Here is a 25,125-nt window from a genome sequence, read left to right as displayed (position 1 = left end):
TGATCCGCTCAGCACGCAAACATCACTTACTGGTTAGCGGCCATGTTTGTAAACACTGCCTAAGGGCCTTTTTCCACTACCCTGCGGTTTGCGATTTGATTCTGATCGCAAATCGCAAGGTATAGAAACTAATGTAAACTGCAGCAGCAATTTCCATTAGTGCGATCCAATTGCGTTGCGATTTTGGTCAAAGCGCAATCGTTGTCCTGCTGCGTTTTGTATGCGATTGAGCTGCACTAGGAGTATAGTAGCTCAATCGCATGGTGGAAATTGAAATGCGTTCGCTATCACTAATGCAATCGTAGTCGCGATCGCATTACATAGTGGAAAAGAGCCCTAAAACTGGCGATTAAAAGCCAGGAGCGCGGTGGGGAGCGGCAGAAACGGCAAAGAGGGATCCAGGAGATCAGTGACTCGATTGGTATGTTTTTTTTATTGTACAAATCGGACAGTACAGGTTCTCTTTGAGGGCCCTTTTCCACTAGCAATCGCTAGCGTTCACGCTGAACGCTAGCGATTGCTGAATCGCAATTACCGGCGATTCCCCGACGTTCGCGGCCGCGATTTTGCTATGCTATGCACTGCATAGCAAAATCGCGGCAATTATCGCTCTGCCGCGCGTTCGCATTCCCCGCAAAAACGAATCGCGGTAGTGGAAATGATCTACCGCGATTCCCATGTTAAAAAGCAAACCGTAGCGATTGTAAAATCGCTAGCGGTTTGCGTTTTTGCGATTCAGCCTGGTGGAAAAGGGCCCTGAGGTTTGCTTTGGGCAGGAAGCACACGTGTTGCGATTTTGCAGGCATTTTCTAAGTTTGCTGTGCGCTGTGATTGCTGCAATGTTTTCTGTATACTATATTTTCCTCATTTGTTCACAGAATTTTTCAGACTGTGGTGAAGTGCATAAGAATCTGGAACGCTTCCAGGAAATCATATGGCATGCAGCAAGAATATGCACTTCCGAATGACACTTGCAGCTATAGGGATTCAGATGCATGATGGGTATTTTTGCTGCATGCGGTCTGATTTCCACAGATTTTACTTTTGGTGCTGAGATCCCTTATGAAGTGCTCGGCGAGTGTGGATAGTGCATGTTATTTAGTTTTGTATAATGCAGACCGTTCTCTCTTTCCTGTTATTACTGCTGCTTGAAGAGGAACTTCAACTGAGGATTGAACTTCATTCCAATCAGTAGCTGATACCCCCTTTACCTTTTCTTAAGCTCCCTGGCGGTAAGCCCGACACCGTGTCAGGCTAGCCTCCGCAGGGGATCACATCGCCCCGGGAGGATTTTTTTAAATAAAATTAGTTTCATATTGTTAAGCTAGCACTAGGCTAGCTAACTATGTGGCCCAAGTCCCTCCGGTCCCCTCTGATCGCCGCTGGTATACGTACCCCCCCAGGGTTCCCACGATGGCGCAGCCTACCAATCAGCACCCGGCTTCGCTATGGGGAGGATCGGATCTGCGCATGACGTCGATGACGTCATGTCCGATCGTTGCCATGGCGACGAGTGGAGCTAATTGGTAAGCTGCGGCTCTCGCGGGATCGCGAACGGGTAAATATCGCCGGCGGCGATTGGGGGGGGGGGGGTCAGAGAGGTGCCGGGGGACCTGGGCAACATAGCTAGCCTAGTGCTAGCGAACATAAAAAAAACACTTATTAAAAAAAAAAACCTCCCGCGGACGCAGCCACTGAAACTGCGTACCGCCAGGGAGGTTAAATAGATCAGAGACCTCTGTATGACTGATATTGTGGTGAAACCCCTCCCACAGTGTGATGTGACAGTTTCCTGTCTGAACCTCGTTGCATTGTGGGAAATAACTGCTTTTTCCAACTGCCAAGCAAGCAGTATCTTCCTCTGTGCATAGAACTCTCAGTAACAAACATTCCGTACAGATCACCTGGCAGAACTAAGGGCTCGTTTCCACTAGTGCGGTGCGAATCGCCGGGATTCCACCACTGATGAAATCGCATACGGATGCGATTCCGCGTGCGTTTTTTGCCGCGATTTCGCTTAGGCAGGGTATATGCGAATTTAACCAGGTCACTGCCTGGTTCAATTTAGATTACTTTTGGTGCGAATTCGCAGGCGAAATCGCAGCAAAAAAACGCATGTGCGATTTCCCCTATTAAATACATTGCCTGCATTCCACACGCAGGCGAATTCTGCAGGCTCTACCGTGCAGAAAAATCCTGCACAGAAAAACGCAAAAAAAACTGACAAGTGGAAACAGTCCCATCCACTTGTATTGGTTATGCGAATCCGCATGCAGACAACGCATGCGGATTCGCTCTAGTGGAAACGGGCCCTGAAGATGTCACCACCGGTGATACATTTCAGAATGTAAATCAGGGAGAGGAAAGAATTTACACTGGGCAAACACTGACTACATAATCTATAAGTGAATATTGTAAACGATAAACAATTTTATTCATTGTTATTTTCACTACAGTTCCTCTTTACATTTTTTGATAGATGCAAATGGCATGAAGAAAATGACATGTGGTACTGCGCCCTCGCAAGCTGCAAGAAAGTGACGTAAGTTTTTTTTGGGGGGGGGGGGGGTCATTTACGGGAAGGCGATCAGCTCTGCACAATTTCAAAAATAAATAATGCCCAAGTGCCTTCTGTAGACTCCAAATGCTGGTCATGTGACCAATGTGCCCATTTCTAAACATTGAATGGCTTTGACTGCTCCCCCCCCCCCCCACCAGCAAGGAGGAGTTCCTTGCTATGGACATTCCTGGGAGGCTTGGGGCTAGTCACTTCTGGCATCATCCTTCTGCTCAGAGGGTTGTATGTATAGAAAAGCATGTCGCCCTACTAAATGTGAGCTGGTATGGTTGAGGTGAGCCAGTATAAAACTCCAAGGACAGTTCTCCAATCACAGCCAGAATTATAATAGGACGAATAGTGTGAGTGTGGTTTACTGCAACCTATCAGTAACCTAGCCGGTTGAGAGGCCACCCAATCACGTTAGTGGAATTTGCCAATGGACTTTCTTGCTGGCTCACCTCAACCATAGTAGCAATGCTAAACCTAGGGGAGAGGGTGGATTTCTGACCTGCTCTTTCAGTTTGGCTTTAGGCAGGATTCCATAGTAGATGTCTTGGGCATGTTTCATAACTGATTTTTTTCTTAGTATTGTGGAGAGCAGCTTGCTCACCTCTGGTGGGTGCTGGACTGTATGACCTCGGATTTGATCAAAGCCATAAAGGACTAAAGCTGTGGACGTTGGTTGTGTGGACTGGAACTATAGCATAACGTATCTTTGATACGCTCAGGTAGTCCCCGACTTATGAGCAACTCAAAAATTTGAGCTTTCATTCTGTGGGAAAAAGTCAAAAAGACCTTGTAGTTTTTGAGAAAATATTTTGGTACCTTTCCGTTAGCCAGGCGCATCCACTAGGTGGCGATAATTACTATTCCCCCTCCAGGCCGCCATGGATAGTAGGGAAAGATGTAATTTTGGTGGATTTTTTATCGCCACCTAGTGGATGCGCCCGGCTAACGGAAAAGTACCAATTTTTTTTTTTTTTTATTTCAAACGATTAAATTGTTTTTTCAAACTCTGTAAAATTACATTTTGCTGTGGTATGCTAGACCAGTGTTTCTCTAACCTGTCCTTGTGACTCCACAACGGTGCATGTTTTACAGGCAAACTCAGTCGACCCGTCACCCCTGTTCCTGTAGTCTCCTCCTCTGTTCCCTTGTAACCCCCCCCCCCCCCCCCCCCCCCCCCCACACACACACACACACACACACACACACACAGAACAACTGTGCCCCTAGTGCAGTGTTTCTCAAACCTATCCCGCATGTTTTGCAGGCAACCTCATCTATGCACAGGTGGGGTAATTAGGGTCTCAGCTAGGTGGATTACAGATAGTTGAGACACCAATTACCCCACCTGTGCATAGGTGAGGTTGCCTGCAAAACATTCAGGGCAGGTTTGAAAAAACTGCACTAGGGGCACAGTTGATCCAGTGTGTGTGTGTGTGTGTGTGGGGAGGGGGGGGGGGGCAGAGGGGGTTACAAGGGAAGAGAGGAGGAGACTGGAGGAACAGGGGTGACGGGTCGATTCATAAAGTATTACAGCATTCAGTAATGCAGGAAACAGCTGACTTTACAGAGCGCTTAGGAAAATTTAAATTCTTAAAAGCAGTTACCGCATGAAAAGCTGAAATTACCGAGCAGTGAGGTAAATACCTCAACAAATGTCAGTAAATGTCAATTCACAAAGCCTACAACAAGCAGTAAAGCCATGAAGCAATACCGTCTGCTTTGAAGTGGTGAAAAGAATGCAGAGTCTGTGCTGGGAGCCGTGACTGACAGGAGCAGGAAGCAAATAGAAACAGTCCCTGTTCTCCTGCAAGTCTTACTGATGGAATCTGATAGAACCCGCAGCCTTCGCTGGTGGGACAAGCTTTTAAACCCCCCAGGCAGCAGCAGCGCAAGAGATCGGAAAATGAAACAGGCATCCCCTTAGGCTGTGTGTCTGTTTATCCTCTTGGGTTCCTGTTAGAAGCTAGTGGGGAAAATCACCTAATCATGGCATGTGTAAAGTTTCTTGGAAGTTGATCTAAGCTGTGGCAATTAAATAGAATGTTGAAGGGGCACTATAGCAAAAAATTGTAAAATTATGTGCAAACATCAAAAAATAAGTACGTTTTTTTCCAGAGTAAAATGAGCCATAAATTACTTTTCTCCTATGTTGCTGCCACTTACAGTAGGTAGTATAAATCTGACAGAAGCAACAGGTTTTGGGCTAGTCCATCTCTTCATGGGGGGATTCTCCGGGATTTATTTATTTTTAAAAGCACTTAGTGAATGGCAGTTGCTCTGTCCAACTGCCCAAAAACTGTGTAGCGAGCCGTGAAGCTAGCCAGCATCATTGTTTAAATCCTTTTTAGGGAAAATCTTAACCTTTTCGGGACCGGCCACCTACCCTTAAGGACCAGGCATTTTGCGTGGGAAGGGGGTGCGCGCGTTTGGGGGGGGTCAGGTGGCCGGATCCCGTGTGTGGCTGGCTAGAGTGGTGTCCCCCATGGTGGCCTGTGCCTCCCCCTTCTGCCCGCAGCCTTCACTTACCTTCCAGGCTCCAGCGATGAGCCGCACGGGACCCTCTTCTCCGGCCGGCATCTCCGTTCTGTCTGACGAGCAGTTCCGGGTCGCGGCTTGATGACGTCATCAAGCCGGGACCCGGCGCTGACGTCAGATGAAGCGGAGATGCCGGACAGAGCGGAGGGGGGCGCCGATCGTCGCTGGAACGGCAGGGAGGTGAGTGGATCCTCCTCTTTCCCCTCCTGCCGCCGCAGCTGTCAAACAGATCACTACGATCCGACGGCGATCGTAGTGATCGTGTGATCAGCAGCCATACGCGATGGCTGCTGATCACTCGGGGGAGATGTCGGCTGTCATATGACAGCTTAATCTCCCCCTCCGGGTGCGCACGATCGCGTCGGGAGCGGAAATTGCGGGCCGGCGTAGATCCTACGCCGCATCAGGCTAGAACAGCCACAAGTGCGGCGTAGGATCTCATTAACATGGTCCCGAAAAGGTTAACAAAGAATAAAAGCCTTGCTGAGAACCCCCCCATGAAGAGATGGACTAGTCCAAAACCTGTTGCTTCTGTCAGATTTCTACTACCTACTGTAAGTGACAGCAACATAGGAGAAAAGTAATTTATGGCTCATGTTACTCTGGAAAAAAAGTACTTATTTATCTGTTTAAACATTTTTTTACATTTTTGCAATTTTTCACCATAGTGCCCCTTTAATAAAGACTAATAGATTCAGAGCAAGCAGAGGCAGTATAACAAAACGTACATCTAAAGGGATGTCAGGATGCCTCGCAATGCCCTCACTGCGCGCAACATCTTGTAACACAGAGACACTCCACAGTGCTCTGCTGTTACCACAAAGGTTTTTGGCAGTGCTTTGGTAATTTACCGCACCTGTGAAAATTTCTATGACTTGGCACACAAGTCTAAAATACCAAATTCAGCATATTCCCAACCATTTTTTTTTCCCTGCACAGCCTTTTATGAATTGTCCCCATAGAGGGGGACACTGGAAGCTTGATTTTCCCGACAAACAGCGATTTTTTTTTTTTTTGATTTTTTTTTGAGCAACAAGCGGTTGTTTCCGCGATCTTGCGACGTGGGTTTAGGCACACGGTCACCCGGACGTCGTTTAACGTTGCACTGTGATAACGACCATCGCGGCGGATCGGATCTTTAAAATCCCCGGCAAGCACTGCAATTACCTGAAGTCTCTGCAACTGTCGCGTGACTTCGCACATACAGGAAGATGGATCGGGGAGCGCATGTCATGGAGGGACGTTGCTGGATCCATCTTCCTACATCGCTGCAGTGAGTATTCAGCTATAGGGTAGGTACAGGGGACAGAGGTGGCACAGTGTTTCAACTTAGAGACTGTAGGTTTGTTCTGAATCTGTCCATATCTCTTACAGTGGAGGAAATAATTATTTGACCCCTCACTGATTTTGTAAATTTGTCCATTGACAAAGAAATGTAAAGTCTCAGAACAGTATAATTTCAATGGTAGGTTTATTTTAACAGTGGCAGATAGCACATCAAAAGGAAAATCGAAAAAATAACCTTAAATAAAAGATAGCAACTGATTTGCATTTCATTGAGTGAAATAAGTTTTTGAACCCCTACCAACCATTAAGAGTTCTGGCTCCCACAGAGTGGTTAGACACTTCTACTCAATTAGTCACCCTCATTAAGGACACCTGTCTTAACTAGTCACCTGTATAAAAGACACCTGTCCACAGAATCAATCAATCAAGCAGACTCCAAACTCTCCAACATGGGAAAGACCAAAGAGCTGTCCAAGGATGTCAGAGACAAAATTGTAGACCTGCACAAGGCTGGAATGGGCTACAAAACCATTAGTAAGAAGCTGGGAGAGAAGGTGACAACTGTTGGTGCGATTGTTCGAAAATGGAAGGAGCACAAAATGACCATCAATCGACCTCGCTCTGGGGCTCCACGCAAGATCTCACCTCGTGGGGTGTCAATGGTTCTGAGAAAGGTGAAAAAGCATCCTAGAACTACACGGGAGGAGTTAGTGAATGACCTCAAATTAGCAGGGACCACAGTCACCAAGAAAACCATTGGAAACACATTACACTGCAATGGATTAAAATCCTGCAGGGCTCGCAAGGTCCCCCTGCTCAGGAAAGGCACATATACAGGCCCGTCTGAAGTTTGCCAATGAACACCTGAATGATTCTGTGAGTGACTGGGAGAAGGTGCTGTGGTCTGATGAGACCAAAATAGAGCTCTTTGGCATTAACTCAACTCGCTGTGTTTGGAGGAAGAAAAATGCTGCCTATGACCCCCAAAACACCGTCCCCACCGTCAAGAATGGGGGTGGAAACATTTTGCTTTGGGGGTGTTTTTCTGCTAAGGGCACAGGACAACTTAATCTCATTAACGGGAAAATGGACGGAGCCATGTATCGTGAAATCCTGAACGACAACCTCCTTCCCTCTGCCAGGAAACTGAAAATGGGTCGTGGATGGGTGTTCCAGCACGACAATGACCCAAAACATACAGCAAAGGCAACAAAGGAGTGGCTCAAGAAGAAGCACATTAAGGTCATGGAGTGGCCTAGTCAGTCTCCGGACCTTAATCCAATAGAAAACCTATGGAGGGAGCTCAAGCTCAGAGTTGCACAGAGACAGCCTCGAAACCTTAGGGATTTAGAGATGATCTGCAAAGAGGAGTGGACCAACATTCCTCCTAAAATATGTCCAAACTTGGTCATCAATTACAAGAAACGTTTGACCTCTGTGCTTGCAAACAAGGGTTTTTCCACTAAGTATTAAGTCGTTTATTGTTAGAGGGTTCAAAAACTTATTTCACTCAATGAAATGCAAATCAGTTGCTATCTTTTATTTAAGGTTATTTTTTCGATTTTCCTTTTGATGTGCTATCTGCCACTGTTAAAATAAACCTACCATTGAAATGATACTGTTCTGAGAATTTTCATTTCTTTGTCATTGGACAAACTTACAAAATCAGTGAGGGGTCAAATAATTATTTCCTCCACTGTACACACTATAAAATGTGTGCTGACTTTATATTTGACTTCAATTCACTAAGCTTATCCCGTCTTTAATAACTCTCTAAGCCATTTTTAGTGTTATCACCACGGTGATAAGGCATGTAGTAAACTTAACTCCTCTGTCTTTAAGTTAAGGATACCTCTTTAAAGTTAACATTTCAATCCTTTAAATAACAGAATTCTATTGTTAAAGACAGGCTGTTAATTAACTGCATGTGAAAATAACTACGTAGGAGGTAACCACTATCGCCAAACAGTGTAAAATTTATAATACATGTAAACAAAACCAATAAGAAGTATTTTTCTTCCAGAGTAAAATGAGCCATACATTACTTTTCTCCTATGTTGTTTTCACTTTCAGTAGGTAGTAGAAATCTGACAGAACCGAGAGGTTTTGGGTTAGTCCATCTCTTCATGGGGGATTCTTAGCATGACCTTTATTCTTCATCAAGACACTCCCTGAAAAGGATTTATATAAAGATGCTGGCCAGCCTCCCTGATCGCTGTACACTTTTTAGCAGTTGAATAGAGCAACTGCCATTCACTAAGTGCTTTTAAAAATAAAGAAAATCCTGAGAACTCCCATGAGAAGATGGACTAACCCAAAATCTGTCGGTAATGTCAGATTTCTACTACTTGCTGTGACAGCAACATGGGAGAAAAGCAATTTATGGCTCATTTAACTCCAGAAGAATCACACTTCTTATTTGTATATGTTAACTACTCTGGCCTTTTGAAAGTATAGTATACGTCCAAAATGCCGCGTGTGCGCTTCCGCATGTGCAGGCGCCATCCCAGGCCGCGGTTCGTTAGCCAGGGAATCAATGAATTGGGACATGGTGCCCGATCATTGATCCCTTTCCCTGGCAGAAAAAGAGACAGCTTCTCTCTGAAGCCTCGCTCTTTCTGCCTCTTACGTCCCCCCCCCCCCCCCCCTACGTCCCTCTAAGCGTACATGTTACACTTAGAGTGACGTAATGTAAACAAACTGATGGTTGCCATCTTGTGGCCAAATAGTAAAACTACATGTACATTTAAAAAAAAATACGATTTACATCTCACCCTCCCAAAAATACCCAAATAAAATGTTAAATAAAAAAAAAATTACTTGGTTCACACCATAACCGGATGAAGATTGGAGTTACAAAGATTTGTTTACCAATGGACTATTTACACCAGATAAGTGTGATAACACTATTTGGACTGTGAGGGTTAATCCCATAATGGGTGGTTCACTTTGTGATGTCATTTCCCATTTGCCTGTTTTGGCGGGTATATAAATGAATTGTGTTACATTCCATCTTTGGCATTGAAAAAGGCTGGGGACAGCCAAAACTGTCTGCCTGTATATAACTTGTGTGAGCTCAAATAAAAGAGCAGTGTGCTGCAACTTTTCGTTTTATTCTTATCTGTTCCTGTGGGAATTGGGCCACCCCAGTTGCGTCATACAAGGATCGTTTGGATCGTGATAGCTGCTGACCCCTCTGAATTAGATAGATAGATTAGATATAGTTTCTGCCCTTTTTCTTCATTTCTACGGCGAGCAACTTCTTAGTCTGAGTGGGGACTGGATAATCTCCCCATCTGTGCATAGAGTCCCTGCCTGTGGCAGTAACCCATTTTTTTGAGTAAAATTTCTACTAGTCATTGCTACTAATACAAATCAACAGTATTACACTATTCGGGGCTCTCAAATTTTTGTTTTTTTTTCTTTTTGTCTTACATTCTGCCACTTGTCCACACTTTCCTTGACTCTAAGGATGTGGTATAGCTGATACAGCTACTAGCCAACCCTCCCGTGGATGTGGCTATAACAGCCACTGGCCCTCTGCTGCAACATTCTGCTACTGGTGGTGCAGGGAGTTGTGGGAGAGGTGTGGCCTAGATAGGCCCTTCCCCCTTTCTACTCTCCACCCCCTTTCTCCCTTCCAGTCGTCTTCTATGAAGTGGGATCTCTACAGGCTAGCTTGGGAAGGAGTTTGACTGGCTGTTTGTAGGCCTGTACAGGGGTACTTGTATGCCTTCAACCTCTCTTCTCTGATTCAGGTGACTGTAGACAGTATAAGCAGCTTTGTGACCCTGCAGTCCATTCTACAATTGTTGTATTGTTTCCTCTCTGTACAGCTACTGCATGAGCAATGCCCTGGCCTCTGTGTATGGTATAACTCTCACCGCTGACCACCTGCCCAACCTCAGGCCACAGGAAAGCCCAGTCAACAAAGCCAAAACCATCGTCCTCGATGCCAGGAGATATCAGGTAAGCTGCGCCTGCTGGAAGATAAGACGGGAATGCAAGAGAACTGCACACAGAATGCATAATGCTAAATACAAGACACATGTTTATTGACATCATATACAGAAATGAGTAGACATTCTCAGCCTTGAATGTCAATGCTAACAAAGCCACTTATGATGTTTTATGAAACTGAGTTTCTTAGACAGTAAGCCCTAGCTGAAATTTCGAGCATGCGCCATATATAAGCCCTACCCTGAAAGTAGGCCCTGGCGGCAATTACTGTAGGAAAAAACTGTCTACTTGTGCTATTATCTTACTGTATCCTGTCCTCCGCTGTCTTTCCTGTCCACATGTCCTCCAGGTGTCCCCTGGTTCTTCCGGTGTCCCCCTCTGTCCATCCTCTTTGCTGTACTGCCACAGTATCCCCCAGCTCTATGCCTCTATCCCCAGCGCAACTTCAGGCAACCAGTTTCTGTTGGAGCTGATGGTCTTGCGGGTGGGACCATGGCTCTGTCATGCATAGCAGTGAGTGCAGTGATTGGCCCAATAATGGTAGGTTAGTACATAACGCGGCAGACCGGCGTCCTGTTCTAAATGCTTTTCTGCAAGGTTGCAGAAAAGCATTTGTCGGCTTTCGCCGGGGCTTCCTGGTATACAGCGTTTTTCATCCCCACAGGGGGCACGGAAATATGGTGGTTAACTCTCTTGCTTCCCGGGCAGCTTAGCCAGGCAGACGGTGGCGAAGATCGGGATCTAAACGCGATGGTGGTGAATTTACAGCGTTAAGCACCAACGCCATGGTTTACAGTCGCAGAACCGTGTGTGAACCTGAACTGACAAAACATTTGAGAAGTGTAGTATGAATAATATATAGAACATTAGTGGTATTGAAAAGAGTCTCCATTTCATTTTGAGTTTTATGGCTTTATTTTTAAAGAGAACTCGAGGCGGGGTTCTGAGAATGAAATCCACATACAGAGGCTGGGTCTGTCTATAGAGCCCAGCCTCTGTTGCTATCTAGATCGCCCCTAAGCCCCCCCCCCCCTGCGCTCTGCAATCCCCCCATAACTCACAGCCGCGCTGCTGACACGCAGCTTGTCAGAGCGTGCTGTTTACCTCTCTCCTGTCAGTCTTGCCGCTCACCCGCCTCCTGCAGAGCTCCGGTCCCCACCCGCGTCCCTTCCCTCGCCGCTGAGGGAAGGGATGCAGGCGGGGACCGGAGCCCTGCAGGAGGCGGGGGGAGCGCAGAGACTGACAGGGGCGAGGTAAACACAGCCTGTACAGCATGGCTGTGATTTATGGGGTATTGCAGAGTGCAGGGGGGCTTAGGGGCGATCTAGATAGCAACAGAGGCTGGTCTCTATAGACAGACCCAGCCTCTGTATGTGGATTTCATTCCCAGAACCCCGCCTCGGGTTCTCTTTAAGATTGCATCAGGCTGTCACAGCTGCATTTTAGAATCCACACTCCTTTGTTTAGCAGAAAAGGATAGAGAAGTAATGACCCTTTTTAAACTTTCCTGCAGTAAAACCTTATTATGGTATCTCCCTTCTCCCTGACAGGTATTTGCCTTTAGCTTCTATTTACTTTCAGGAAACCTGACTCAATAAGGTGTTGACAAGCTAATTTACAAGGATAACTTGAGGTTTTAATGCTTTCTGTACTGGAAAACAGAAATTGCCTTCATGTAATTTTTTAGTAGGGCTAGTACTTTATGTGTAAATGTGTATTTCGTGTCGCGTCACTTCAGGTTCATATTAAAAATGGAGGAGTCTTAGTCGTTGTAGACTGCCCAAAAACTGGCCCTAGGTGCAGGAGTAATAAGTTCCTTAGGGTAGGAGTTTTTGTTACTCATAGTCACACCTACACTAATCCGCTGTCTTGCACTGTGGAATGGCTGCGTCTTAATATGCATTTGTAATGTAATTAAACTGAACAAAAAAGGTTTGCGTTAATTTTCATTAAAACATTAAACCTTTCTCTGCGCAAGTGAAATTTGAATGTTTGCTGAAGTAGCGATGGATGATAACTTGCATACATGTATTGTCTGCAGAAAAGAGCGGACCGCAGGTATTTCACTGAAGAGTTTGGTGGCGGAGATGCCTCTTCTGGTAAGTAACGGACTCTATATTCATGTTTTCAGACTGCAAAAGCAATTGCTTTAAAGGAAACCTGAAATATGTTTTAAAGTTTCACTTACCTGGGGCTTCTGCCAGCCCCCTGTGCCATCTCTGAACAATCCTCTGGTCCCCCGCTGTGGCTAACTTTCAGTTTCGCAGATCGATGGCCACTGTGCAATTGCGAGGGAAACGTCTTGTGCAGCTGCAGTACGAGGTTAACTCATACTGCGCCTGCACAGGAGGCTTCCAGTGATGCGATTGAGGATGCGTGCTGCCAGGGCCATGCAGGCGCAGTGGCTGTCAACATGCAAGTTGGCGATACCGAAAGTTAGCTGCGGCTGGGAACTGGATGATCGTTTAGAGATGGTGCCAGGGGCTGGTAGAAGCCCCATGTAAGTGAACCTTCTAAAAAAAAAAAAAAAAAGTGTGCTTTAAAGGGGCTCTGTAGTAAAAACTAGGCTACTAAAAATAACCCTGGTAGCATGTACCTAATAGGCAGAGCATCAGGTATTAAGCAGTTGTTTTTTTTCAAAAAATTAATTAGGAAGGTTATTTGTCAGCATATTTAGAGATCCTGCCTGTTGCATAGCGGTTTAGCAATGTGTCCTCCCCTTTGCTCACTTGGTCTGTGCTAACAGCTGATCTGTCCTCTCTCCCGCTGAAACAACTGATGATCCAGTGCAGGCTCAGGAGGTGCTGCCATGTACCGAGGAAGATTGTAGTTAAATAAGCAGCTACATTTCTTGCTGAGAACTATTTTGAATCCCCAACCTTCTGCTCCAAAGACATGGGCATTACCTCTACAACAGCATGCTTGCCCATTGGAAGAAGAATAAAAGTTGTCTCTTTGCGTTTACTGCTGGGTTGTTTTAACTAATGTGTTTATTTACCGCTGGAGGGCCATCCAGAGGTGGAAGAGAGAATTGCATTATCTTAAACTGATTGTAGAGGTAATGACCATGTCTTTGGAGCGCAAGGATGGGAGCTAAAACTTGTTCTCGGACAGAATTTTAGCTGCCTATTTACGTACAAACTTCCCCAGCACATGACCGCACCTCTTGAGCAATGCGTTAGAACGTCTGTTCCTGCTTCAGCGAGGAGAGAGGACAGATCAGTTGTTAGCATAGCCCAAGTGAGCAGAGGGGGAGAACTCATAGCTAAGCCTGGTAAGCAACGGAAAGGCTCTTTAAATATGCTGACAAATAACCTAGCTAACAAATTTTGACAAAACACTGCTTAACCTCACTGGCGATATGATCCCTTATAATTTTAGGGTCTAAAAGTGGTAAAAAATATTCATGTGCTTTTAGACCCTAAAATCATGAAAAAAAAAAATCATACCAGCAGAATCTGCAGCAGCCCCAGCACTTACTCACCTTCCTGGGATCCAGCGCTGCAGTTTTCCCTCCGTCCTCCAGGTGGTGCTGTAACCCTAAAGTGAGATTGCCGGCTGTCGTCATCACGACAGACAGCAATCTCACCAGGGGAAGCGATCTCACCAGGGGGGAAGCAGAGCCTCAGAGGAACGGAAGAATGGCGGCCGACGGTAGGATCCTCAGGGAGGTGAGTTGAAACGCCCGCTGCGGGCATTGCTCTGCATAGAGCCTCCCGTGGCTACCCAGATTAGGTCGGGGTTACCGCTCTGAGCTGCGGTTTTTCCGCCCCAACCATAGCTCGGGGATACCACCAAGGAGGTTAACATGCCCTTCCTATCAGGTGCTTGGTACCAGGGCTATCCCAGTAGCCTAATTTCCACTGTAGCCACCCTTTAAGGAAATTTTAAGTGAACTTTAAAGCAGCCAGTTACTTGCCTGAGGCTTCTTCCAGCCCCCTTTAGTCCTCCTGGTCCCTCGTCGTCATTCCGCATTGCTTAATTCTTCCGCTGTCCCCCTCTCAGCGCTGCATGCGAGGCACCGTGCCGCATGTCTCCTCCATCACACTCCAGTGGCCTGGAAAGTTGGAAAATGCTACTGGGCATGTGCAGAACGCTCCAGGCCACGGGACTGCGATTGAGGTGGTGCATGACCGGGGCCTGGCATGCGTAGTAGTCAGTGACTGGCTGAGATGTCCAGCTTTCGGAGGGGGACAGTGGAGAAACGGAGCAGCGCGGAATGACAGTGAGGGAGCAGGAGGACTTCAGGGTAAGTAACTAGCCACTTTAAATTTCACTTAAAGGGGAACATCAGCCTGAACAAACATACTGTCTTTAAGATACATTAGTTATGTTAATTAAAATAGATAATATAATCTCTTACCCACTCTGTTTTAAAAGAAATCCCATCATGCTTTGCACAGCATCAGGGGAAAAATGCCCGGGCAGTTTTCTTCTGTGCAGCTAAGTGAGGCTTGGGTAAGAAAAACAAAGTTCTGATGCTGTGAAACTTACACCAAGCCTTTTCAGTGCTACTGAGTAGATATTTAGTCTGGAGGTTCACTTTAACATTCCCTTGCCTACATCACAAGCAGACATTCTAATCTGACTCCAATGTGCAGTTGCACAAACTTTGGGGAAAAATTCCTGGCTAAACATATAAGTGGCTATCCTCTTTCTACCAGGCGGAAGTCCTCACCTTATCCCTAATCTTACTATCAAGAGTACATTTCTAGAGTTGTTGGTTCTCGTATGGCTGCAACTGAATTGCATCAATCTGTTCTAGAAATTACTGATAGAGTAGATATTGTTCGCACCACCAGCACCAAACAGGGTAAGGATGTGCCTGGATCCAGGAACTGACAGCTTGCGGTTCCAATCCGTAATGAAAATAAGTCCGGCACCATCCAGTAATATGCTCTTTTAGTTTTATTGAGGCATAACTGACATATAACGATGTTTCGGAGGGCTAACCTCCTTTATCAAGTTCAGTCAGCATCTACAGACATATCCAGCGTATTGCTACTTATATAGTACATACATCACATCATTGCCAATCAGCTCTGCAATGTCGCATCTTAGCGACCAATCCCCTTCCGTCCACCACACGGACCTAATGGGGAACTACTACTTACTATGCAGCGAGCTGCCGCTCCAATCAGAGAGCTATAGGGGTGGCTATCAACACGTCACCAGGGGGGCAGATCCCACAACGTTACCTGCAGCGGCGCTGACCAATTGGGAGCCAGCCTCCTGATGTCAATCCGTCAGGTCACGCCCCAAGCTTGGAGCGGACCTGACGGGAGACTGTATCCCGTAAGGCGGAAGATTCCGCCTATGGACAGCGTCATATGACGGCAAAGGAGGGGGCAAACCACGTCATCGCTTGCCCCTAACACCGTCGCTAGGCAACGAGTAGGACGCCTAATCCCAGTGCGTGCAGTGCCGCATATCAAAACACAGGAACCTGCAACGGAGAAATGAGAAAAAACATAAAATAAATAAATAAGCTCATAATGACCATTCATCAAGATTAATGGCAACATATCATACTCCCTATTCATACCCCTCGGTTCTAATGTATCTAGCCTACGTATCCAGACTGCCTCTCTATATAACAATCTTTTTACCCTATCTCCCCCACGTCTAAGGGGTGGTATCTGTTCTAAGATCTGAAAACGCAATTGGCTCACACTGTGACCAGCAATTAGCAAAATGTGAGGGAACTGCCAACTCCGTGGCATTATTTCTGATCGTGCTCTTATGCGATGACAATCTGACTTTCATAGGTTGTGTGGTCTGTCCTATATAGAGCAGACCACACGGATATTTGAGCGCATATATGACATAACGGGAATTGCAATCAAACTGTCCCCTGATTCTAAACTTTGTGCCTAAATGAGGATGAAAAACACTATTTCCCTTAATAACACTATGACAGTGTACACAATTTAAACATGGATAGGTGCCATTAGGACGAGCTGACTGGACCCTCCCAGACTTCCGGGTGCCCATGTCAGCTCGCACCAATTTATCTCGCAACGTTGGTGCGCGTTTGTAGGACATAAGGGGAGGATTTTGAAATTCTTCAATATGAGGGAAAGCTATCTTTAACATGTTCCAATTGCTGCGTATGATGCCCGCTATGGCGCCACTATATACATTGAACTGGCTCACAAATGGTATTCTTTTATAACTAGTGAGTCTATGATATACCCGTTTTCCCTTATTTGTTCTAGCATTGATCTTAGCTTTATTCAGCAATTCTTGGGGGTACTGCCTTTGACTGCTCGCTGCATAGTAAGACGTAGTTCCCCATTAGGTCCGCGTGGTGGACGGAAGGGGATTGGTCGCTAAGATGCGACATTGCAGAGCTGATTGGCTATGATGTGATGTGATGTATGTACTATATAAATAGCAATACGCTGGATATGTCTGTAGATGCTGACTGAACTTGATAAAGGAGGTTAGCCCTCCGAAACGTCGTTATGTCAGTTATGCCTCAATAAAACTAAAAGAGCATATTACTGGATGGTGCCGGACTTATTTATTATTTATTTATTGTATTTATAAAGCGCCAACATATTACGCAGCGCTGAACAATAAATAGGGATACATACAATACTTAGGTGTGACATACAGCAAAATGACTACCTGAATACAAGAAAGACCAGGTCACACAGCACAGTATGAGTACAAGGTAATGCTTAATCAGTCACTGGATGAAAGCATGGAGATTAGGCAAGTTAGGTTCACTCAAATGCCTAGCATGGGTTCACAGTAATGGAGGTGCAAGATCAGGTTGGACACAAAAGGAGGAGGACCCTGCCCAAAGGCTTACAATCTAAAGGGAGAGGTAGGGACACGAGAGGTAGGAGACCAGAGTTCAGCTGTGGGTTTAGAGCATTTGTGAGGGGTGGTAGGCCAGAGTGAAAAGGTGAGTTTTGAGGGCTTTCTTGAAGATGTTGAAGGAGGGGGCTGCCCTAATGGGTGGAGGTAGGGAGTTCCATAGTGTTGGAGCAGCTCTTGAGAAGTCCTGGAGGCGTGCATGGGACTGGGTGATGCGGGGGGCGGTTAGGCGAAGTTCATTGGAAGAGCGGAGTGAGCGGCTAGGTGTGTACCTAGTAAGATCGGAAATGTAGGTTGGACAGGTTTTGTGGACAGATTTGTAGGTCAGACACAGTATCTTGAATCTGATTCTGGACTGGATAGGAAGCCAGTGGAGGAATTCACAGAGGGGAGCCGCCGTGGTGGAGCGATGGGAGCAGTGGATAATTCTGGCTGCCGCATTCATGATGGACTGCAGTGGGGCTGTTCGGGTCATAGGGAGACCAGACAGCAGGGCATTGCAGTAGTCAAGGCGGGAAATTATGATACTTATCTTCATTTATATAGAAATTACTGATAACATAATACATGATGTTGTATTTAGTAATGCCAGACTCACTGATATTTGTAGTGTGTTGTTTGGTAAATCCAAAAGGAAGTTGTGTAAAATAATCAGTGTATGGAACATAGAATAGTCTGAGAATGTTATTACTGTTAACTTTACTGTAGTATAATGTAACTGAAATTTTCAGCTGTAAATGTTGATATAAAAAAATCTAAAGTAAAAAAACACCCATTTACTCATTGCGTTTTTGTTTGTTCCCTGCATACAGCCAGTTCTGTCGGAGTGAAGGATGCATCACCAGTTCCTCCCAGCAGGGGGCGAGGAAGAGGAATCCTCCGGTTGTTGGAAAATTCGCCAAGTTTGTCCTGAATCAAAGAATGAAGGCTATTGCGAATTATTCAGTGTTTTTAGTTTCTTGAGTTCTCCATAAAGGAAAGTGATTGATTTACTCCTAGATCTTGCATGAAGATGAGGATCTCTTGGAATGTTTTTTGTATTCTGTTTTCAAGATGTTTAACTGTCGTTCTCATCGTGTTCCGAGAGCGCTCACTGGTTTTGTTCAGCCGCCACGTTGTTTTTTTAGCTCAGCCGCACAATGTTTACAAAATGGTTTCCATCTTATGTTTCACAGTGTAATCTGCCTGATGTGTAAATAGATCTATATGGAAACGTACAGTGTGGATCTTCTCATTATTTTAATGGTGACACCCGCTACGTTTATAGGATGTTACTGACCGGGATGAGAGTTTAGCGAGAAGTGGAAGTGTAGCCGCCTGTGCATGGAGGGGGCTGGGGCAGCGAGGGTTAAAGCAGAGCTGAACCTAAGGAGAAAAAAATTAAGATACTTACCTTTTTAACCACCCTGGCGTTCTGATTAAATCGCCAGGGTGGCTGCGGGAGGGTTTTTTTTAAATAAAAAAAAAACTATTTCATGCAGCCAACTGAAAGTTGGCTGCATGAAAGCCCACTAGAGGGCGCTCCGGAGGCGATCTTCGCCTCCGGCGCCCAGAATAAACAAGGAAGGCCGCAATGAGCGGCCTTCCTTGTTTTGCTTATATCGTCGCCATAGCGACGAGCGGAGTGACGTCATCGACGTCAGCCGACGTCCTGACGTCAGCCGCCTCCGATCCAGCCCTTAGCGCTGGCCGGAACTTTTTGTTCCGGCTACGCTGGGCTCAGGCGGCTGGGGGGACCCTCTTTCGCCGCTGCTCGCGGCGAATCGCCGCAGAGCGGCGGCGATCAGGCAGCACACGTGGCTGGCAAAGTGCCGGCTGCGTGTGCTGCTTTTTATTTCATTAAAATCGGCCCAGCAGGGCCTGAGCGGCAGCCGCTGGCGGTGTTGGACGAGCTGAGCTCGTCCAGACCGCTCAGCTGGTTAAAATGGCTCCTCCAGAAGCTTCCTGTGCCCTCTTTGAGACCACTAGACTCTTTTGAAGTTTGGGTCTGTGCTCCCTGCCCCTACTCACGCGGCTGCTTATCCAAGAGCTGTTCTGGCTTACTGCACAGGTGTGGCTGTACTAGAGCAGTCGCAGTACGGCCGCACTTGTACACAGTGGGAAGTTTGGTCACAATAACCTATCTGTAACAAGCGCAGCCGCGGCGGACTGCATCGCCACCGCGGCTGCTTCTGGGGCCCTGTCCGTCTCTCCGGCGTAAGGAACTATCTTTTCCCTGCAAGGTCGCTGTCTCGCGCGCATAGACAGGACCTTTATCCGAGGAGAAGGCTCGTCAGCTAACCTGCTGGTCAGCTGACATCAGAGGAGTCTCATGGCGCCCCGGATTGGCTACTGCAGGGGGCGTGTTATCCACTGTAATTAGCTTTTGCATTCCGTGTATGTTTTCCACAGGGCTAAAAGTATACCACCCGTTTTTTTTTCATAACCATGCAAGGTTTTGAATCGTGGAAAATGATTGGTTTATAAGGAAACTGTTATGGATTGGCCACCTTTTTGGGGGTGGATCTTGGTGGAGTTTGAGCAGTTGAGGGTTCACACTATAAGTAAAGGCTTCAGGCATACAGAAGAATTGTAGAAAATTCTTGCTCTTGCCTTTTGTCTTCGAATGTGGTGCTTGGAAGAACGGATTACGACCCACATTTCTAGCATCTTCTAACCCAAAAAAGTCCTGCATGAGGCAGCGAGGTTGCTGCATTCCCTGTGGACTTCTCTAACCACTGCTGACTGTGTGACCTCATGCAGCCTGTAGGGGCACCAGAGAGCATCAGTTTCACTTTGCTTGCGCTGGACTTTGGGTTGTAGACTTCATTCAGCACAAGACCTAAGGAGCTTTTAAAATAAATACTGAGTGAGAATAATCTGATAACCGCACTGTTTACAGGTGATTTTTGTCCTTGCTGAAGTTGCTTTTATTTTAAGATGGAACTAAACTCGAAACTTCCTCTCTGCTCTAAAAGATTAGCCACAGCATGATAATATTTGTGGTGGAAAAATATTTATTACAATTTATGGAAATCCAACAAAAAACTCTGTTTTTACTTTGCGGGGAGCACTGAAAGGGTTAAAGGGAACCTAAACTGAGAGGGATATGGATGCTTCCTTTTAAATAATACCAGTTGCTTGTCAGTTCTGCTGATCTCTTTGGCTGCAGTAGTAAGTGGATAACACACCTGAAACAAGCATGCAGCTAATCCAGTCTGACTTCAGTCAGAGCACCTGATCTGCATGCTTGTTCAGGGGCTGTGGCTGAAAGTATTAGAGACACAGGATCAGCAGGAGTCAGGCAACTAGTATTATTTTAAAAGGAGAAATCCATATCCTTCTCAGTTTAGGTTCCCTTTAAAGGGATACTGTAGGGGTGTCAGGGGAAAATGAGTTAAACTTACCCGGGGCTTCTAACGGTCCCCCGCAGACATCCTGTGTTGGCGCAGCCACTCACCGATGCTCCGGCCCCGCCTCCGGTTCACTTCTGGAATTTCAGACTTTAAAGTCAGAAAACCACTGCGCCTGCGTTGCCGTGTCCTCGATCCCGCTGATGTCATCAAGAGCGCACAGCGCAGGCCCAGTATGGTCTGTGTCTGCGCAGTACACTCCTGGTGACATCAGTGGGAGCGAGGACACGGGCGTGCAGGCGCAGTGGTTTTCTGACTTTAAAGTCAGAAATTCCAGAAGTGAACCAGAGGCGGGGCCGGAGCATTGGGGAGTGGCTGCGCGGGCACAGAATGTCTGCGGGGGACCGTTAGAAGCCCCGGGTAAGTTCAGCTCATTTTCCCCCGACCCCCCCCCCCCTACAGTATCCCTTTAAGCTTCGCTGTTTACTGCATGGGTAGAGCAGAGCTCCTGCAGTCTGTTCCCAGCTGCTAAGAACTAATTAGACACTTAGATCTGGCTAAACAAACACAGAAATACAGAGCAGTGAATTTATTCAGCAACTATATGTGGAGTAAAGTCTTTTCATTGTGTGCTGTGAAAGAGTTTGGGTCTGCTTTAACCACTTGCCGACCGCCCACTGCACAGGGGCGGCCGGAAAGTGGATCCCGCAAGGACCACCGCATGCACAGAGGCGGCGGTCCTTGTACGGGCATGGGCGGAGCGATCGCGTCATCCGTGACGCGATCCTCTGCCGGGGATCGATGGCCGGGGATTTAGCCTCCAGCTCGCTGGCCACTTAGCAGCGCCGGCGGGCGGAGGAATACAAATCTCCGCCGATCCAAGCGTATAATAGGCTTTGTAATGTATACAAAGCCTATTACACAGGCTGCCTCCTGCCCTGGTGGTCCCAGTGTCCGAGGGACCACCAGGGCAGGCTGCAGCCACCCTAGTCTGCACCCAAGCACACTGATTTCCCCCTGCCCCCTGATCGCCCACAGCACCCCTCAGACACCCCCCAGACCCCTGTTTGCACCCAATCACCCCCCTAATCACCCATCAATCACTCCCTGTCACTATCTGTTGACACTATTTTTTTTTTATTCCCTAAACTACCCCCTGCTCCCTCCTGATCACCCCCCCCCCCCCCCTGTGTACTGTATGCCTCTATCCCTCCTGTAATAACCCATTGATCACCTGTCAATCACCCATCAATCACCCCCTGTCACTGCCACCCATCAATCATCCCCTAACCTGCCCCATGCGGGCAATCTGATCACCCACCCACAACAATAGATCGCCCGCAGATCCGACGTCAGATCACCTCCCAAGTGCATTGTTTACATCGGTTCTCTACCCTAAACACCCACTAATTACCCATCAATCACCCCGTATCACCACCTGTCACTGTTACCCATCAGATCAGACCCTAATCTGCCCCTTGCGGGCACCCAATCACCCGCCTACACGCTCAGATTGCCCTCAGACCCCCCCTTATCAATTCGCCAGTGCATTATTTACATCTGTTCTTCCCTGTAATAACCCACTGATCACCTGTCAATCACCCCCTGTCACTGCCACCCATCAATCAGCCCCTAACCTGCCCCTTGCGGGCAATCTGATCACCCACCCACACCAATAGATTGCCCGCAGATCTAACGTCAGATCACCTCCCAAGTGCATTGCTTACATCTGTTCTCTACCCTGAACACCCACTAATTACCCATCAATCACCCCCTGTCACTGCTACCCATCAGATTAGACCCCTATCTGCCCCTAGGGCACTCAATCACCCACCCACACCCTCAGAACGCCCTCAGACCCCAGCCCTGATCACCTCGCCAGTGCATTGCTTGCATCTATTTCCCCCTCTAATCACACCTTGAGACACCCATCAATCACCTCCTGTCACCCCCTCGCACACCTACCCATCAGATCAGGCCCTAATTTGCCCCGTGTGGGCTCCTGATAACTCGGCCAAACCCTCAGATCCCCCTCAGACCCCCTTCCGATCACCTCCCCAGTGCATTGATTGCATCTATTTTCCCCTCTAACCACCCCCTGAGACACCCATCAATCACCTCCTGTCACCCCCCTAGCACTCCTATCCATCAGATCAGGCCCAATACAACCTGTCATCTAAAAGGCCACCCTGCTTATGACCGGTTCCACAAAATTCGCCCCCTCATAGACCACCTGTCATCAAAATTTGCAGATGCTTATACCCCTGAACAGTCATTTTGAGACATTTGGTTTCCAGACTACTCACGGTTTTGGGCCCGTAAAATGCCAGGGCGGTATAGGAACCCCACAAGTGACCCCATTTTAGAAAAAAGACACCCCAAGGTATTCTGTTAGGTGTATGACGAGTTCATAGAAGATTTTATTTCTTGTCAAAAGTTAGCGGAAATTGATTTTTATTGGGTTTTTTTCATAAAGTGTCATATTTCACTAACTTGTGACAAAAAAATCTTCTATGAACTCGCCATACACCTAACGGAATACCTTGGGGTGTCTTCTTTCTAAAATGGGGTCACTTGTGGGGTTCCTATACTGCCCTGGCATTTTAGGGGCCCTAAACCGTGAGGAGTAGTCTAGAAAACAAATGCCTCAAAATGACCTGTGAATAGGACGTCGGGCCCCTTAGCGCACCTAGGCTGCAAAAAAGTGTCACACATGTGGTATCGCCGTACTCAGGAGAAGTAGTATAATGTATTTTGGGGTGTATTTTTACACATACCCATGCTGGGTGGGAGAAATCTCTCTGTAAATGGACAATTGTGTGTGTAAAAAAAAAATCAAACAATTGTCATTTACAGAGATATTTCTCCCACCCAGCATGGGTATGTGTAAAAATACACCACAAAACACATTATACTACGTCTCCTGAGTACGGCGGTACCACATGTGTGGCACTTTTTTACACCCTAAGTACGCTAAGGGGCCTAAAGTCCAATGAGTACCTTTAGGGTTTCACAGGTCATTTTGCGACATTTGGTTTCAAGACTACTCCTCACGGTTAAGGGCCCCCAAAATGCCAGGGCAGTATAGGAACCCCACAAATGACCCCATTCTAGAAAGAAGACACCCAAAGGTATTCCGTTAGGAGTATGGTGAGTTCATAGAAGATTTTATTTTTTGTCACAAGTGTGAAAAAAAAAAACAATTAAAATCAATTTCCTTTAACTTGTGACAAAAAATAAAATCTTCTATGAACTCACCATACTCCTAACGGAATACCTTTTGGGGGTCTTCTTTCTAAAATGGGGTCATTAGTGGGGTTCCTATACTGCCCTGGCATTTTAGGGGCCCTAAACCGTGAGGAGTAGTCTTGGAACAAAAATGACCTGTGAAATCCTAAAGGTACTCATTGGACTTTGGGCCCCTTAGCGCAGTTAGGGTGCAAAAAAGTGCCACACATGTGGTATCGCCGTACTCCGGAGAAGTAGTATAATGTGTTTTTGGGTGTATTTTTACACATACCCATGCTGAGTGGGAGAAATATCTCTGTAAATGGACAATTGTGTGTAAAAAAAAAAAATCAAACAATTGTCATTTACAGAGATATTTCTCCCACCCAGCATGGGTATGTGTAAAAATACACCCCAAAACACAGTATAATACTTCTCCTGAGTACGGCAATACCACATGTGTGGCACTTTTTTGCAGCCTAACTGCGCTAAGGGGCCCAAAGTCCAATGAGCACCTTTAGGCTTTACAGGGGTGCTTACAAATTAGCACCCCCCAAAATGCGAGGACAGTAAACACCCCACAAATGACCCCATTTTGGAAAGTAGACACTTCAAGGTATTCAGGGCCTGTTTCCACTACATGCAGATTCTGCATGCAGAAAACTGACTCCAATGAATGCCTATGGGAGATCTGCATCAGAAAAATCGCGTTCAGTGGAAACAGGCCCATAGATATTCATTGGAGTCAGTTTTCTGCATGCAGAATCTGCGTGTAGTGGAAATAGGCCCTCAGAGAGGGGCATGGTGAGTCCGTGGCAGATTTCATTTTTTTTTTTTGTCACAAGTTAGCAGAAATGGAAAGTTGTTTTTTTCTTGTCACAAACTGTCATTTTCCGCTAACTTGTGACAAAAAAATAATATCTTCTATGAACTCACTGTGCCTCTGAGTGAATAATTTGGGATGTCTTCTTTCCAAAATGGGGTCATTTGGGGGGTATTTATACTATCCTGGAATTCTAGCCCCTCATGAAACATGACCACATGAGCACCTTTAGGCTTTACAGGGGTGCTTACAAATTAGCACCCCCCAAAATGCCAGGACAGTGAACACACCCCACAAATTACCCCATTTTGGAAAGTAGACACTTCAAGGTATTCAGAGAGGAGCATAGTGAGTCCGTGGCAGATTTAATTTTTTTTTGTCGCAAGTTAGAAGAAATGGAAACTTTTTTTTTTTTGTCACAAAAGTGTCATTTTCCACTAACTTGTGACAAAAAATAATATCTTCTATGAACTCACTATGCCTCTGAGTGAATAATGTGGGATGTCTTCTTTCCAAAATGGGGTCATTTGGGGGGTATTTATACTATCCTGGAATTCTAGCCC

The 25,125-nt window shown here is 46.5% G+C and overlaps 1 protein-coding gene across 1 annotated transcript in view; it reads left to right on the top strand.

Annotated features, from left to right (window-relative positions):
* Positions 1-18,396, top strand: part of MAEL (maelstrom spermatogenic transposon silencer) — a 40,430-nt gene extending 22,034 nt beyond the window's left edge. The window contains exons 10-13 of the mRNA XM_068266225.1: positions 2,480-2,542; positions 10,228-10,360; positions 12,393-12,450; positions 17,992-18,396. Coding sequence (XP_068122326.1) covers positions 2,480-2,542; positions 10,228-10,360; positions 12,393-12,450; positions 17,992-18,092 — 355 coding nt within the window. The 3' untranslated portion in view covers positions 18,093-18,396. The remainder of the gene's footprint in view (positions 1-2,479; positions 2,543-10,227; positions 10,361-12,392; positions 12,451-17,991) is intronic.
* Positions 18,397-25,125: the final 6,729 nt, after the last annotated feature.

This window comes from Hyperolius riggenbachi, chromosome 2 (assembly GCF_040937935.1).
Source record: "Hyperolius riggenbachi isolate aHypRig1 chromosome 2, aHypRig1.pri, whole genome shotgun sequence".
NCBI lineage: Eukaryota > Metazoa > Chordata > Amphibia > Anura > Hyperoliidae > Hyperolius > Hyperolius riggenbachi.
The sequence above is the reverse complement of the archived record's forward strand: the minus strand, read 5'-3'. Positions and strand labels throughout refer to the sequence as shown.